The 15,900-nt window shown below is 43.8% G+C and overlaps 1 protein-coding gene across 5 annotated transcripts in view; it reads right to left on the bottom strand.

Moving 5' to 3' along the window:
* The window catches only part of GTF2H3 (general transcription factor IIH subunit 3), a 33,497-nt gene that overhangs the window by 12,927 nt on the left and 4,670 nt on the right, over positions 1-15,900 (bottom strand). For 2 of the 5 annotated variants that reach the window (XM_055238022.2, XM_055238024.2), the window contains exons 2-5: positions 14,713-14,792; positions 6,678-6,784; positions 3,831-3,994; positions 609-671 (exon numbers count right to left, since the gene is read on the bottom strand). In XM_055238022.2, coding sequence (XP_055093997.1) covers positions 609-671; positions 3,831-3,994; positions 6,678-6,784; positions 14,713-14,792 — 414 coding nt within the window. Of the gene's footprint in view, positions 1-608; positions 672-3,830; positions 3,995-6,677; positions 6,785-12,436; positions 12,545-14,712; positions 14,800-15,900 lie in introns of those variants that run through there. The other 3 variants (XM_063614724.1, XM_055238026.1, XM_055238023.1) reach the window with 3 other exon arrangements.

Here is a 15,900-nt window from a genome sequence, read left to right as displayed (position 1 = left end):
TTTTTTGTATTTTTAGTAGAGACGGGGTTTCACTGTGTTTGCCAGGATGGTCTTGATCTCCTGACCTCATGATCCGCCCGCCTCGGCCTCCCAAAGTGCTGAGATTACAGGCGTAAGCCACCGCGCCTGGCCTTTACAGCTTGTCCTAATAAACATTTCAAAGCCAGCCACGCACAGTGGCCTGTAATCCCAGCACTTTGGGAGGCCGAGGTGGGAGCATCACTTGAGGTCAGGAGTTTGAGACCAGCCTGGCTAACTTGGTGAAACTACATCTCTACTAAAAATACAAAAAAAATTAGCTGGAAGTGATGGCGGGTGCCTGTCCCAGCTACTTGGGAGGCTGAAGCAAGAGAACTGCTTGAATCTGGGAGGCGAAGGTTGCAGTGAGCCGAGATTGCGCCACTGCACTCCAACTTGGGCGACAGAGTGAGACTCTGTCTCAAAAAAAAGAAAAAAAAATTCAAAGTACTATTTTTTTAAAAATTACCCTCCACTTCAGAGTACTCGCACGTCCTATTAATGGGCACCCAAGGTCCTAAGAAATGTCACAAGTTAAGATATGTTTATTACAGAAGACACCTTCTAAATGATTCAGACACCAAGGATACAGCAAAGGGCTTTGGCCAGGGATCCTGCCAGCAAAGTTTCTGTATGTTGACCCTTTATGTCACCTGCAAATAACAGAAAACATTTAAAAGGGAATTTTTAAGTACCTTCTTGAACTAAAATCATTGGTGCTTTCTTGAACTAAGTATGCTTTCAAACCAAAGCATTCTTCATAAATGAAATCAAACAAGACATTTTCAAACTAGGTTTAAAAACATAGCAATGTGTTCTTGGTAATGGTTAACTAAGCAACTTTTTAACCTTTTCTCAATGTAAAACATCCTGGTGTTTGTTCAGGGGCTAGCGGGAGGGCGGGGGAAACAGGGAGTTAGTGTCTAACGGGTACAGAATTTCAGTTTATAAAGATGAAAAAGTTCTGGCGATGGATGGCAGTGATGATTGCAAAACAAGGCGAATATACTCAACATTACTGAACTGTACACTTAAATATTGTCAAAATGGTAAATTTTATGGTAAGTAAATTTTACATTAAAAATTCTAAAAATCGGTAAAATGGCAAATTTTGTTATTTGTACTTTACCATACATACACACACAAAAAGATCCTGTTTTTACTTGGAAAGGTTCCAGTTTATTCATGATCTATGTGGTACAAAATGTCACGCATAAGTCTAGCAGCCTGGACAGGGTACAAGGCTCTGAGGCCCCCTTGCCCTCCCTCTCCCACCATCCCCTCCTTCCCATCACTCTCCGCACTCAGCCAGTGCGGGGAAGACTGGAGAAGCTCTTTCCTCTAGCCATGAGAAGCAGGAATTTGCCACTTGTTTGGTGCCTTGGGTGAAAAAAGTCACTCAAGATATCAAAATCCTAAAACTGCAGTTCAAGAGGGCAAGGAGCTCAGATTGACACTCCGTGCAAGCCAGCTTAGAGCTGGTCCAGGAGAACTGACACCCCATGGGTGAGGTCAGACCAGAAAAGGTCCTGAACACTATACTGTAAAGCTGAGCTGGGACTTAATCCTGGAGGCCAGTGACTCTCAAAGTGAGATTCTGGAACCAGCTATAGGGGCACCACCTGGGACTGTAATAGAAATATAAATTCTCGGGACCTCCCTAGATCCAGTGAATCAGAAACTGAGTAGGGCCTGACACTGTTTCAACAAGCCTTCCAGCTGATTTTTTAACAGATTTATAATTTACAAACCATAAATTCTGGTCTAAAAGTATTTTTAGGTATGCAATTCAATTATTTTTGGTAAATTTACAATTATGCAATCATCATCACAATCCAATTTTAGAACAGTCTCCATTACCCCAAAAGATCACTTGGGCCCATTTGCAATCACTCTCCAGTCTCTGCCCAGCTCTGGGAAACCACTAACCAACTTTCTGTCTCTATAGAATTGTCTTTTCCCCCAGGTGATTCTGATTCAGGCTAAGGTTTGGAAACCATCACCTGCAGGCAGCAGGGAGCCAGGAAAGGCCTATAAGCCCAGGAATGGCAGCTCTGATTTTTAAGATGATAACTCTGGAGGCTGAGTGCAAAGACTTGACTGGGGAGACAGGAGTCAGAAAACCAGTTAGAAGCTATAACAATCATCTAGAGTAGTGGCTCTAAATGTGGGGTGAATGTGCCCTACAGGGGGCATCTGGCTATGTCTACAGATATATGTGGTTGTCACAACTGGGGGATATTATGGTGTCTAATGGCCCAAGGCCAGAAATGCTGCTAAACATCCTACAACGCATAGGACAGCTGCCACAACAAAGAATTACTCAGACCAAAATGTCAATAATGCTGAGGTTGATCAAGATGACAATAAGGGATGGGGCCTGGGTGTGGTGGCTCACACCTGTAATTCTAGCCCTTTGGAAGGCCGAGTCGGGTGGATCAACTGAGGTCAGGAGTTGGAGACAAGCCTGGCCAACATGGTGAAACGCCGTCTCTACTAAAAATATTAAAAATTAGTCAGGGCTGGGCGCGGTGGCTCATGCTTGTAATCCTAGCACTTTGGGAGGCCGAGGCGGGCGGATCACGAGGTCAGGAGTTCGAGACCACGGTGAAACTCCGTCTCTACTAAAAATACAAAAAATTAGCCGGGCGTGGTGGCGGGCGCCTGTAGTCCCAGCTACTCAGAGAGGCTGAGGCAGGAGAATGGCGTGAACCCGGGAGGCGGAGCTTGCAGTGAGCTGAGATTGCGCCACTGCACTCCAGCCTGGGCGACAGAGAGAGACTCCATATCAAAAAAAAAAAAAATCAGTCGGGCATGGTGGTACGCGCCTATAATCCCAGCTACTTGGGAGGCTGAAGCAGGAGAATCGCTTGAATCCGGGAGGCGGAGGTTGCAGTGAGCTGAGTTCACGTACCATTGCACTCCAGCCTGGGCAACAAGAGCGAAACTCCATCTCAAAAAAAAGAGATGACAATAGGGATGGGGGCTGGGTGTGGTGGCTTCTGCCTGTAATCCCAGCACTTTGGGAGGCAGAGGCAGGAGGATACCTTGAGCCCAGGAGTTCAAGACCAGCCTAGGCAACATAGCGAGACCCTGTCTCTATAAAAATTTAAAAAAATAAAAAATAAAAAGATGACAATAAGGAGTGGGATTCTGGAGACACTTCTGAGGCTAAACGACTAGGATTTTGTAGCTGATTAGATGTCGGATGTGAGGAGGAGTTAAAAATGAAAGCTTTAAGTTTTGAAAACTACTTGGATGGGGGCTGACAGAAATAGGGAATGGAAATGGTGGTGTGATTGAGAGCAAAGATAATGAGACTAGCCTGGGCCATGTCAAGAGACTGTGGGACGCTGAAATGGAGGCATTTGAGCGTGAAAGAAAGTCTGGGTTAGAGACAAAGTTGGAAAGTGTCCATATGTAAAAGATAATTAAAGGCAAAAGTGGATAAGAACACACAGAGGGAGAAAAGATGAAAATCATGTGCCGAATTAAAAACATATTTTAAGAGACAAGATGAAGGAAAAGCCAGAAATAGAGACTATGAAATAATGTTTCAAGAAAAGAGGAAAAACAGGTCACCGGGCATTCATAGAAGCCAAAAGTCATGTTTCAAGAAGTAAAGGCTGGTCAGCAGTGTCAAATGCTGTAGAGGCTAGGCAAATAATGAACCGACTTTGATGAAAATTATTTTTAAAAAGTGAGAACGTGCAGGCATACAACATAAAGAACCTCACATCTTTGAACTTAAAGCCTAAAAGACCTCCAAAATCAACGCTATTTGCAAAATAACAATTTTTAAAAGTTGTTACCTTTGGTCATTAGATCTTTAATCTCTTCAACAATAACTTCATTTGCTGACGTTAAAAGTTCGTATTTTCCATCTTTACTCCCAGAGGGATTAAATTCAGGAGGGTTGCCAGGGTCTCCGAAGAAGTCTCCAAGTCTGCCATTCTTTCCAGGATATAAGAATCGGCTGAAACAGAAGGGGAGAAAACCTGGTTACACCAGGCCTCACTGCCCATGCTCACTCATGATCAGAATGAAATTCAGCAGAGGCAACAAACAAAATTACAACAATGTGGGACTCCCAAGATCTCACAGTAAATTTCATTTTTTAAAAAAATGTGTAAGATAAAATTAGAAAAAGGATATAAAAACAAAGAAAAAATGTATAAACTAGGCAAATTGGCCAACATTTGTCTATCACCACAGAATGTTTTACTGGTTCCAGTGTTTTCTGAAAAGTGTGGGGAAATACAGAGGGCATTGGGTTATAATCTCCGAAATGCTGCAGAGGGGTGCCCGTGCCTTCCTTTCTCAAATGACAACCACAACAGGTTCATACCAAATTCTAACTCACTACTAGTTTATTATTTGAGGTACACATCTATCCCAGTAATAAAAATCTGGCCTAAAGGTCCCTGAAAAGATTTTCCCAGTGATTCACGACTTTTTGGTTTTTTTTTGAGACGCAGTCTCGCTCTGTTGCCCAGACTGGAGTGCAGTGGTGCAGTCTCAGCTCACTGCAACCTCCACCTCCTGGGCTCAAGTGATTCTCGTGCCTCAGCCTCCCAAGTAGCTGGAATTACAGGTGTGTACCACCATGCCCAGCTAATTTTTTGTATTTTTAGTAGAGATGGGGTTTCACTATGTTGGCTGCTATGTATGGCTGGTCTCAAACTGACCTTAAGTGATCTGCCTCAGCCTCCTGAAGTGCTGGGATTACAGGCGTGAGCCACCGAGCCTGGCCTCGTGACTTTTTTTTTTTTTTTTTTTGAGATGGAGTCTTGCTCTGTTGCCCAGGCTGCAGTGCAGTGGCACGACCTCAGCTCACTGCAAGCTCCACTTCCCGGGTTCATGCCATTCTCCTGCCTCAGCCTAATGAGTAGCTGATGCCCAGCTAATTTTTTTTTTGTATTTTTAGTAGAGATGGGATTTCACCGTGTTAGCCAGGATGGTCTCAATTTCCTGATCTAGTGATCCGCCTGCCTCGGCCTCCCAAAGTGCTGGGATTACAGGCATGAGCCACTGCGCCTGGCCATAGCCTCGTGACTTATAAGATAATCAGGTAGAGGATACCTTTGATTTAAAAAAAAAAAACAAAAAAACTTTGACAGGTACAGTTTTTACTGTTATTTTAACCAAACTAGCATCATCTTTTCATCCAATTCTGAGAAAAAATATGCAGTGAGGATGGGAGTAAGAGTATGTGTTTGGTGGCCCATGGGCTCTTTCACCCCACCAGCGGAAGCAGGCAGCCCTAAGAATCAAGAAAACCTGAGAGCTACCATATGAAATATGTTGGTAAGCAAGAGTCACTTCTTTTTTTTTTTTTTTTTTTTTTTTGAGACGGAGTCTCGCTCTGTCGCCCAGGCTGGAGTGCAGTGGCGCAATCTCGGCTCACTGCAAGCTCCGCCTCCCGGGTTCACGCCATTCTCCTGCCTCAGCCTCTCCGAGTAGCTGGGACTACAGGCGCCCACCACCACGCCCGGCTAATTTTTTTTGTATTTTTAGTAGAGACGGGGTTTCACCGTGGTCTCGATCTCCTGACCTCATGATCCGCCCGCCTCGGCCTCCCAAAGTGCTGGGATTACAAGCATGAGCCACCGCACCCAGCCGAAGCAAGAGTCACTTCTATTGTAATGTGGTGATAAAGACACAGAAGAGCCAGGGGTGGTGGCTCATCCCTGCAATCCCAGCACTTTGGGAGGCTGGGGTGAAAGGATTGCTTGAGCCCAGGAGAGCAAGGCCAGCCTGGGCAACATAGTGAGACCCCATCTCTACAAAAAATACAAAAATTAGCCGAGTGTGGTGGTGCACACCTGTAGTCCCAGCTACTTGGGAGGCTGAGGCAGGAGGATCACTTATGCCCAGAAGGTCAGGTGCTACAGTGACCCATGATAGTGCCACTGCACTCTAGCCTGGGTGACAGAGCAAGATCCTATCTCCAAAAAAAAAAAAGACATGGAAGAGCTGTGTCTTACATGGTAATTCAACTCTTCTGTCAGTGCATAATGTGAGAAGTAAATATGGCCCAAATTATTCACAAAAACTTTGCTGTATCTGCGGTCACATTTACACATCAGCTGCAGGCTATGCACCATCTTGCAGTGAGTCTAACACAGCCAGTTTTCACACTAGTGTTAGAAACGACCACTGTTTCTTCTGCCAAGCACCAGATGGAGTAGTTGGCTTGGGTTTAGAAGTCAATGTTATAAGAAAAATCCTTATTTCTAAGCACCAGGTTCACTCACAGAGCAGGGAAACAGGCCATGAGAACTACACAGAGCTAATGGAAAACAGAATCACATCTCCCATCTCACTTGCATGCTGGGGCAGACACAAAATGGGAAGACAGGTGAGGGAAAGTAGCTGCCAGATTTGATAGCTCTCTTTCCCTTTTTGCCTAAATAATATAGTTCAATCTGTGCAAATTACATGGGCCATTGTGTAACTCTACTATCTACTAATAATAAGCTTTGCAAGTTTCATGGATATCACAGTGTACATGTACTGGCTCTTGGTGCTGTGGCTGTTCACTGGTACAGAAAACATTTTCTTTTGCAACATGGGAGTAGGAACAATACATGCCAACTGGCACAAAAAACTCATGAATATTAAGCACTGAAGAGGAATAGCAATCACAATGGTCATACCTTTCTTGAATGTGACTTGCTATCACAGCAAGTTTGTTGGAACGATTCATGAATAAGTGCGAATTTCCCAGCACCATCACAGCATCTATGCATTTGGATAAAGTGAACTGTTGAAAAAAAAAAGACATTATAAAAACAAATTAGCTATCCAAATAACCATGTCAAGTCTTGACATAATTAAGATTTCGTTTAGGCTGGGTGCAGTGGTTCAAGCCTGTAATCCCAGCACCCTGAGAGGCCAAGGTGGGAGGACTGCTTGAGTTCAGGAGTTTGAGACCAGCCTGGGCAACATAATGAAACCTTAGCTCTATAAAAAAGAAACAAAACTAGCCAGGCATGGTGGTGTGCACCTGTAGTCCTAGCTACTCTGGAGGCTGAGGTGGCAGGATCGCTTGAGCCCTGGAGAGCCAGGCTGCAGTGAGACAAGATTGTACCACTGTACTGCAGCCTGGACAACAGAGCTAGACCCTGTAACAAACAAACAAACAAAAGACTTCATTTAAATTTTAGACAATTATTCCCTTTTAAAAATTTGCTCAGGAGCTCCCCTCCTCCAAAGCCAGAAACAAAAACACTTAAAAAATACCGTTTTCCAATTTTACTTATATGAGATCATTTCTACATCAGTACAATATTCCACAAATATTTGCAGCGTAACATTTAAGGAATAACAAACATGTCACATGCTCTGTGATAAAATTTCCAGCAAACTATTACTATATGTGGAGTAGATAATGAATACATACTGAAAATACTGGAGACCTTTAAAAATTTTTAATTCATTTGTTCACTAAGTATACTGAGCCACTACTGTACGTCTGGTATATACTTAGTGAACAATATAGTGGTTGCTCAGTATACTTAGTGGGCAAATGAATTAAAAACTTTTTTTTTTTTTTTTGAAATGGAATCTCACTCTGTTGCCAGGCTGGAGTGCAGTGGCCCGGTCTCGGCTTACTGCAACCTCCACCTCTCGGGTTCAAGCAATTCTCCTGCCTCAGCCTCCCCAGCAGCTGGGACTACAGGCCCGCGCTACCATGCCCAGCTAATTTTTGTATTTTTAGTAGAGATGGGGTTTCACCATGTTGGCAAGGATGGTCTCGATCTCTTTACCTCATGATCCACCCACCTCGGCATCCCAAAGTGCTAGGATTACAGGCGTGAGCCACCATGCCCAGCCTAAAAACTTTTGAAGTTTGAAAAAACAAATAAAGGATATCCCTTCTTTCCTCGAGCTCGCCTTCCCACAAGAACTCATATTATTAAGAAACATAAGTCAATATTTTTTTTTGGTACTCAATATGTTCAGAGAAACTTCTCTAGTAACAAACTAAACAAATGATCCTTGAAGTTTCAGTCTTCATAAGTAGATATTTTCATAATCTGGAATAAGGCCTGTTTCTCTTAAATAAATACTTCAGGTAGAAAACAGAACACTGGTGGCCGGGCGTCGTGGCTCACATCCCAGCACTTTGGGAGGCCGAGGCAGGCAGATCACCTGTGGTCAGGAGTTTGAGACCAGCCTGGCTTACATGGCAAAACCCCATCTCTACTTAAAATGCAAAAATTAGCTGGGCATGTTGGCACGTGCCTGTAGTCTCAGCTTCTCGGGATGCCGAGGTGGGAGGACTACTTGAGCCCAGGAGGTGGAGGATGCAGTGAGCTGAGATTGTGCCAGTGCACTCCAGCCTGGGTAACAGAGTAAGACTCCATCTCAAAAAACAAAAAGACCAAAACACTGGTAAAGTTCACCCTACTGGAAAAAAAACTTAAATCTATTAAAATTTCTATTTGGCAAAAAGTGACAATATAAATAAAAGTGAAAGAAAACAAGTTATAAACTGGAAAAAAATAGTTGCAACACATGGCAAGTAATGGGTTAATCTTTTAATATAAAAGATTGTCCATAAATCATTAATTTAAAGAAAACCACACACCATGAATATCCAAAGAAAGAAATGGATGATGTCCCAAGAGAGAAATACAAATGGCCACGAAATACACTAAAAGCAAATTGAGATTACATTGTTTTTTGCACCTCATGTTGACAAAAGATGAAATAAGGAGAATGAACATCTCGTGTTGGTACAAGAGAAAAAGAACTCTCATACAGCACTGATGAGTGCAAACCCAGCCTTTCTGGAGTAACAGGGCAGCATGCAGTGATGTGTTGGCAGATGTTTAACCATTCGCTCCCCAAAAACGAGGTACCCATGTACACAAGTACATACGGATATTACTGATACAGCAGTATTTAGCACACAATTTACAAATAACAGTGAAATGCACAATACTCTTTATAGTAAATTGCATACAGCCAATGGATTATCACAGAATGCCTATGTTGATTTTTGCTGAATTCTTGTATCCATAGCCAATTGAAAAATGAGTATGGTTTGGCCGGGTGTGGTGGCTCACACCTGTAATCCCAGCACTTTGGGAGGCCGAGGTGGGCGGATTGCCTGAGCTCAGGAGTTTGCAACCAGCCTGGGCAACACAGTGAAACCCCCATCTCTACTAAAATACACATAAAAAAAATTAGCCGGGCATGGCAGCGCGTGCCTATTGTCCCAGCTACTTGGGAGGCTGAGGCAGAATTGCTTGAACCCGGGAGGCAGAGATTGTGGTGAGCCGAGATCGCACCACTGCACTCCAGCCTGGGCGACAGAGCAGACTCCATTTCAAAAAAAGAAAAAAGAGCATGGTTTCAGCTGAAAAATGAGTATAGTTCTGACATGAATATTGTATGATATTTTTATTTTTTGTTAACAAGAGAAAAGATGCTTATACTTGGTATAAGCAACTGTGTAAGTAACAACTATAACACTGCGTTATCAGGTTTATAACATGTGCAGGTGTAATATGTATGACAATAAGAACATGGGGAAGGGGTGGAAGTGGATCTATATTGGAGCAAAGCCTCTATATTTTACTGGAATTAAATGAGTATTAATCTAAAGTAGACAATGGTAAGATACATACAGTAATCCCTAGAACAACTGTGTGGGTCAAATTATGTCCCCCAAAAAGATATGCTCAAGTCCTAACTTCTGGTACATGTGTACGTGAACTTTTTGGACACAGAATCACAAGTAAGAAGAGATTGACCAGGCACGGTGGCTCACGCCTGTAATCCCAACACTTTGAGAGGCTGAGGTGGGCGGATCACGAGGTCAAGAGATGGAGACCAGCCTGGCCAACACGGTGAAACCCCATCTCTACTGAAAATACAAAAATTAGCTAGGTGTGGTGGTGCATGCCTGCAATCCCAGCTACTTGGGAGGCTGAGGCAGGAGAATTGCTTGAACTCGGGAGACAGAGGTTGCAGTAAGCCGAAATCATGCCACTGCACTCCAGCCTGGGCGACAGAACTAGACTCTGTCTCAAAAAAAGAAAAAGAAAAAGAAAAAAACTGAAGGCTGGGCACAGTGGCTCATGCCTGTAATCCTAGCACTTTGGGAGGCCAAGGCGGGACGATCACTTGAGGTCAAGAATTAGAGACCAGCCTGACCAATATGATGAAACCATGTCACTAACAAAAATACAAAAATTAGCCAGGTATGGTGGCATGCGCCTGTGATCCCAGCTACTCGGGAGGCTGAGGCAAGAGAATCGCTTGAACCAGGGAGGTGAAGGTTGCAGGGAGCTGAGATCGTGCCACTGCACTCCAGTCTTGTCGACAAGAGCAAAACTCCACCTCAAAAAACAAAACAAAAAAAGAACTAAAAATATATAGGTCAAATCAACAGAAGAATTAATATAGTACAGTAAACAATATTTATTTAACACAAAACACAGTAAAGGAGGACAAAGAACCAAAAAATTCATGAGACATACAGAAAACAAATAACAAAATAGCAGATATGAATGCAACCACACTAATAATTATATTAAATGTGAGTACACTAACTGCTGCTATCAAAATACGGGGAAATGGGTGTGATGGCTCACGCTTGTGATCCTAGCACTGCTCTCCAACCTGGGTGACAGAGTGAGACTCTGTCTCAAAACAAACCAAACAAACAAAAAAAAAACAAAAAATGGGGGCGGGCACGTGCCTCATGCCTGTAACCCCAGCACTTTGGGAGGTCGAGGCAGGCAGATCACTTGAGGTCAGGAGTTCAAGATTAGCCTGGCCAACATGGCGAAGCCCCGTCTCCACTAACAATACAAAACTTAGCCAGGCGTGGTGGTGCATGCCTGTGGTCCCAGCTACTTGGGAGACTGAGGCAGAAGAATCGCTTGAAACGGGGGGCATAGGTTGCAGTGAGCAGAGATCACACCACTGCACTCTGGCCTGGGTGACAGAGCAAAACTCCACCTCAAAAAAAAAAAAATACACAATTCAACAACAATACTTCATTTCAATATTCCATTCTCGATAATTTTTTTTATTTTTTTATTTTATTTTGTTTGAGACAAGGTCTTGCTCTGTCTCCCAGGCTGGAGTGCAGTGGCACAGTCATGGCTCACTGCAGACTCAACCGCCTAGACACCAGTGATCCTCCCACCTCAACCCCTCAAGTAGCTGGGACTACAGGTGCGTGATCAAGCAACTTAAACTAATAGACATTTATAGAACACTTCACTAGAAACAAAAGAATGCATATTCTTTTCAAATAGACATGCAACATTCTCCAGAACAGACCACATAATCGGCCACAGGTCAGTAAACTTGTTTTGTGAAGGGCCAGATAGTAAATATTTTAGGCTTTTTGAGCCATGCAATCTTTATTGCTACCCAACTCTGCCTTTGTAATGCAAAAGCTGCCACAGAAAATACATAAATTTATGAGTGAGGCTTATTTATAGACCCAGAAATTTGAATTTCATATGATTTTCAAGTCACAAAAATGTTATTCTTCTGATTTTATTTTAAACCATTTAAAAGTGGAAAACAGCTAATCTGTCATTAAAAAGAACAGACACGGCCAGGCACAGTGGCTCACGCCTGTAATCCCAGCACTTTGGGAGGCCGAGGTGGGCAGATCACCTGAGGTCAGGAGTGCGAGATCAGCCTGGCCAACATGGTGAAACCCCAACTCTACTAAAAATACAAAAAATTAGCTGGGCGTCGTGATGGGCACCTGTAATACCAGCTACTCGGGAGGCTGAGGCAGGAGAATCACTTGAACCCAGGAGGCGGCGGTTGCAGTGAGCTGAGATCGCGCCATTGCACTCTAGCCTGGGCAACAAGAGCGAAACTCCATCTTAAAAAAAAGAAAAAAAAAAAAGGCCACAAAAACCTCCCCACTATATCCTGTTTGATTCAATTTACGTGAAAAAAATCTAGAAAATCCAAACTAATCTACAGAGACACAAAGAGATCAAGAGTTGCCTGGGAGTACAGACAGGCAAAGAAGGTATGGTCGAGGGAGGGACCAGATTACGAACGAACAAACATGAAGAATCAGCCAGGTGCGGTGGCTCACTCCTATAGTCCCAACACTTTAGGAGGCCAAGGTGGGCAGATCACATGAGGTCAGGAGTTTGAGACCAGCCTGGCCAACATGGCAAAACCCCATCTCTACTAAAAATATAAACAATTAGCTGGGCGTGGTGGCATGCACCTGTAGTCCTAGCTACTCAGGAGGCTGAGGCATGAGAATCAGTTGAAACTGGGAAGTGGAGGTGCAGTGAGCCTAGATGGCACCACTGCACTCCAGCCTGGGCGACAGAGTGAGACTCCATCACAAAAACAAAAAAAATTAACTCAAAATGAGACAAATGCTGGGCATGGTAGGGCATGCCTCTCTTACCAAGTCAGGAGGCTGAGGCAGGAGGATTTCTTGAGAACAGGAGATTGAGGCTGCAGTGAGCCATGATCACGCTACTGCACTCCAGTCCAGGTGACAGACACAGACCCTCTCAATAAAATAAAAAATAAAAATAAAAAAATAGAGACAAATACCTCCTGTTTTCACTTATATGTGGGAGCTAAAAAAAATGTGATCACATGGTATAGAAAGTGGAAAGATAGATAACATAGACTAGAAAGGGTGAGTGGAGGGAACGGGAGGAGGATAAAGACAAGTGGGTTCCAGGGTACAAACATACAATAAAACAAGAAATAAATTTGGTGGGGCACAGTGGCTCACACCTGTAATCCCAGCACTTTGGGAGGCCAAGGTAGGCAGATCGCGAGGTCAGGAGTTCGAGACCAGTCTGGCCAACATGGTGAAACCCCATCTTTACTAAAAATACAAAAATTAGCTGGGCGTGGTGGTGCACACCTGTAGTCCCAGCTACTTGGGAGGCTGAGGCAGGAGAATCGCTTGAACCCAGGAGGCGGAGGTTTCGGTGAGCCAAGATGACGCCGTTGCACTCCAGCCTGGGCAACAAGAGCAAAACTCCATCTCAACTGCACCCAGGAGGCAGAGGTTGCAGTGAACCGAGATCTCGCCATTGCACTCTAGCTCTGGGTGACAGAGTAAGACTCCATCTCAGGAAAAATAAATAAATTAATTAATTAATTCAATGTTTGATAGCACAGTAGGGTGACTATACTTAAAAATTATGGGCTGGGTGTGGTGGCTTATGCCTGTAATCCCAACACTTTGGGAGGCCAGGGTGGGCGGATCACAACGGCAGGAGATCGAGACCATCCTGGCCAACATGGTGAAACCCCGTCTCTACTAAAAATACAAAAAAAAAAAAAAAAAAAAATTAGCCAGGTATGGTGGCGGGCGCCTGTAGTCCCAGTTACTTGGGAGGCTGAGGCAAGAGAATGGTGTGAGCCTGGGAGGCAGAGCTTGCAGTGAGCTGAGATCACACCACTGCACTCCAGCCTGGGCAACAGAGCAAGACTCCATCTCAAAAAAAAAGAAAATTATGTAATGGGCTGGCATGGTGGCTCACACCTGTAATCCCAGCACTGTGGGAGGCCAAAGTGCTGGGATTACAGGACTATTCGGGAAAACTGCTTGAGGCCAAGAGTTCAAGACCAGCCTGGGCAACACGGTGAGAACCTGTTTCTACAAAAAACACAAAAATTAGCCAGACATGGTGATGTGCACCTGTAGTACCAGCTACACTGGAGGCTGAGGCCAGAGAACTGCTTTATGCTTTAGCCCAGGAATGTGAGGCTGCAATGGGCTATGGTGGCACCACTGCACTCCAGCCTGGGCAACAGGGTGAGACACTTGTCTTAAAAAAAAAACAAAAAAAGGAAAAATTATTGATACAGGCAGCAACTTGGATGGATCTCAAGGGCATTAGGTTGGGTAAACAAAAGCCAACCTCAAAGATTACCAACTGTATGATCTATATACAAAATACAATTATAGAAATGGAGACCCGATTAGTATATTCATGTTTACTAGGGGTTAGGGATGGGGACTAGGAAGGTTCTGTAACTACTACAGAAGGGGGCTCCTTTGTAATAAAGCAACAGTTCCATATCCTGATGGTGGTGCTGATGGACACACAAATCGATCAATGTGGTAAAACTGCACAGAACCACAAACACACATACACACACATGCACACACATACTCACAAGTGAGCGCATGTAAAACCTGCAATCTGATTAGCTCTGTAGATTGCACTGACAGTTTCAAAATTGTACTATCATTATGTAAAATGTCACCACTGAAAGAACTTGAGTGATGGGTACACAGGACCTCTCTGTATCTTTTCTGGTTTCCTGTGTCTATATTATTTAAAAATAAAATATTTCAAAATATAAAGTATTTTTCAAGACCACATATTGTATGAAATCAATACATGAAATGTCCAGAAAAGAGAATTTAGAGATAGAGGGCAGATCAGTGGTTGCTTGCAGCTTGGACATAGAAGCAGGGATTGACTGCAAACAGGCACGAGGGAACATTATGCAGTCAAAGAAATGTTCTAAAGCAGAAATGCGGGGCTGGTTACACAACTTCGCAAATTTACTTTAAAAAAATCACTGAATTGTACAGTAGCTGAATATTACAGTATGTAAATTATACTTTAATAAAGGCATTTTTTAAAAAAGCAATATAAACACTCAGTTAAACCAGAATTCTCCAACGGCCTCCTCAAGTAGTCTTACCTGAGATTCCTTTAATGCTTGCTTTCCCCACCAAATTGGGTTGGCATCAACTACAATAACCAGAAGATTCAATTCATCTTCTGAAAATATTAACAAGAAATAAAATTTAAAACATTAGCTCCATAAAAATGAATCAAAGCTAACATTCCCAATTCATAAATTAAATCCAGAGCACCACTATATGCCTTTAAATGTTTATCATCTTATAATTATGAGATTAACAGAAGACCCAGTTAAAGCTTTAAAGCTGGGCCAGGCGAGGTGGCGCACGCCTGTAATCCCAGCACTTTCGGAGGCCGAGGCAGGCGGATCACGAGGTCAGGAGATCAAGACCATCCTGGCTGACACGGTGAAACCCCATCTCTACTAAAAATAGAAAAAATTAGCTGGGCGTAGTGGTGGGCGCCTGTAGTCCCAGCTACTCAGGAGGCTGAGCCAGAAGAATGGCGTGAACCCAGGAGGCAGAGCTTGCAGTGAGCCGAGATTGCGCCACTGCGCTCCAGCCTGGGCGACAGAGCGAGACTCCATCTCAAAAAAAAAAAAAAAAAAAAAAGCTTTAAAGCACAGTGGGCTCTTAGCAAGCTCTTGTCTACGTCCTGAACCACTATATCTCCAATGCACTAAATGTAAACTCTGTGAGGGTAGGAGTTTTTGTCTCTTTTGTTCACTGCTTATCCTCACTCCTACCACACTGCCTAGCACATTGCAGCTGCTGAATAAATATCTACTGAACAAGGGCCAGGTGTGGTGGCACAGGCCTGTAGTCCTAGCACTTTGGGAGGCCCAGACAGGTAGATGGCTTGAGCTCAGAAGTTCGCGAGACCAGCCTGGGCAATATCGTGAAACCCTTTCTCTACTAAAAATATAAAAATTAGGTCCGGGCGCGGTGGCTCATGCCTGTAATCCCAGCATTTTGGAAGGCCGAGGCAGGTGGATCACTTGAGGTCATGAGTTCGAGACCAGCCTGGCCAACATGGTGAGAAACCCCATCTCTACTAAAAATAAAAAATTAAAAAAAAAAATAGCTGGGTTTGGTGGCAAGCGCCTGTAATCCTAGCTGCTTGGGAGGCTGAGGCAGGAGAATCACTTGAACCTGGGAGGCGGAGGCTACAGTGAGCCAAGATTGCACCACTGCACTCCAGCCTGGGTAACAGAGCAAGACTTCATCTCGGGGAAAAAAAAATAGTA

The sequence above is a fragment of the Symphalangus syndactylus genome, chromosome 13 (genome assembly GCF_028878055.3).
Source record: "Symphalangus syndactylus isolate Jambi chromosome 13, NHGRI_mSymSyn1-v2.1_pri, whole genome shotgun sequence".
Classification (NCBI taxonomy): domain Eukaryota; kingdom Metazoa; phylum Chordata; class Mammalia; order Primates; family Hylobatidae; genus Symphalangus; species Symphalangus syndactylus.
Note: the sequence above shows the minus strand (reverse complement) of the source record. Positions and strands in the feature narration are given on the sequence as shown.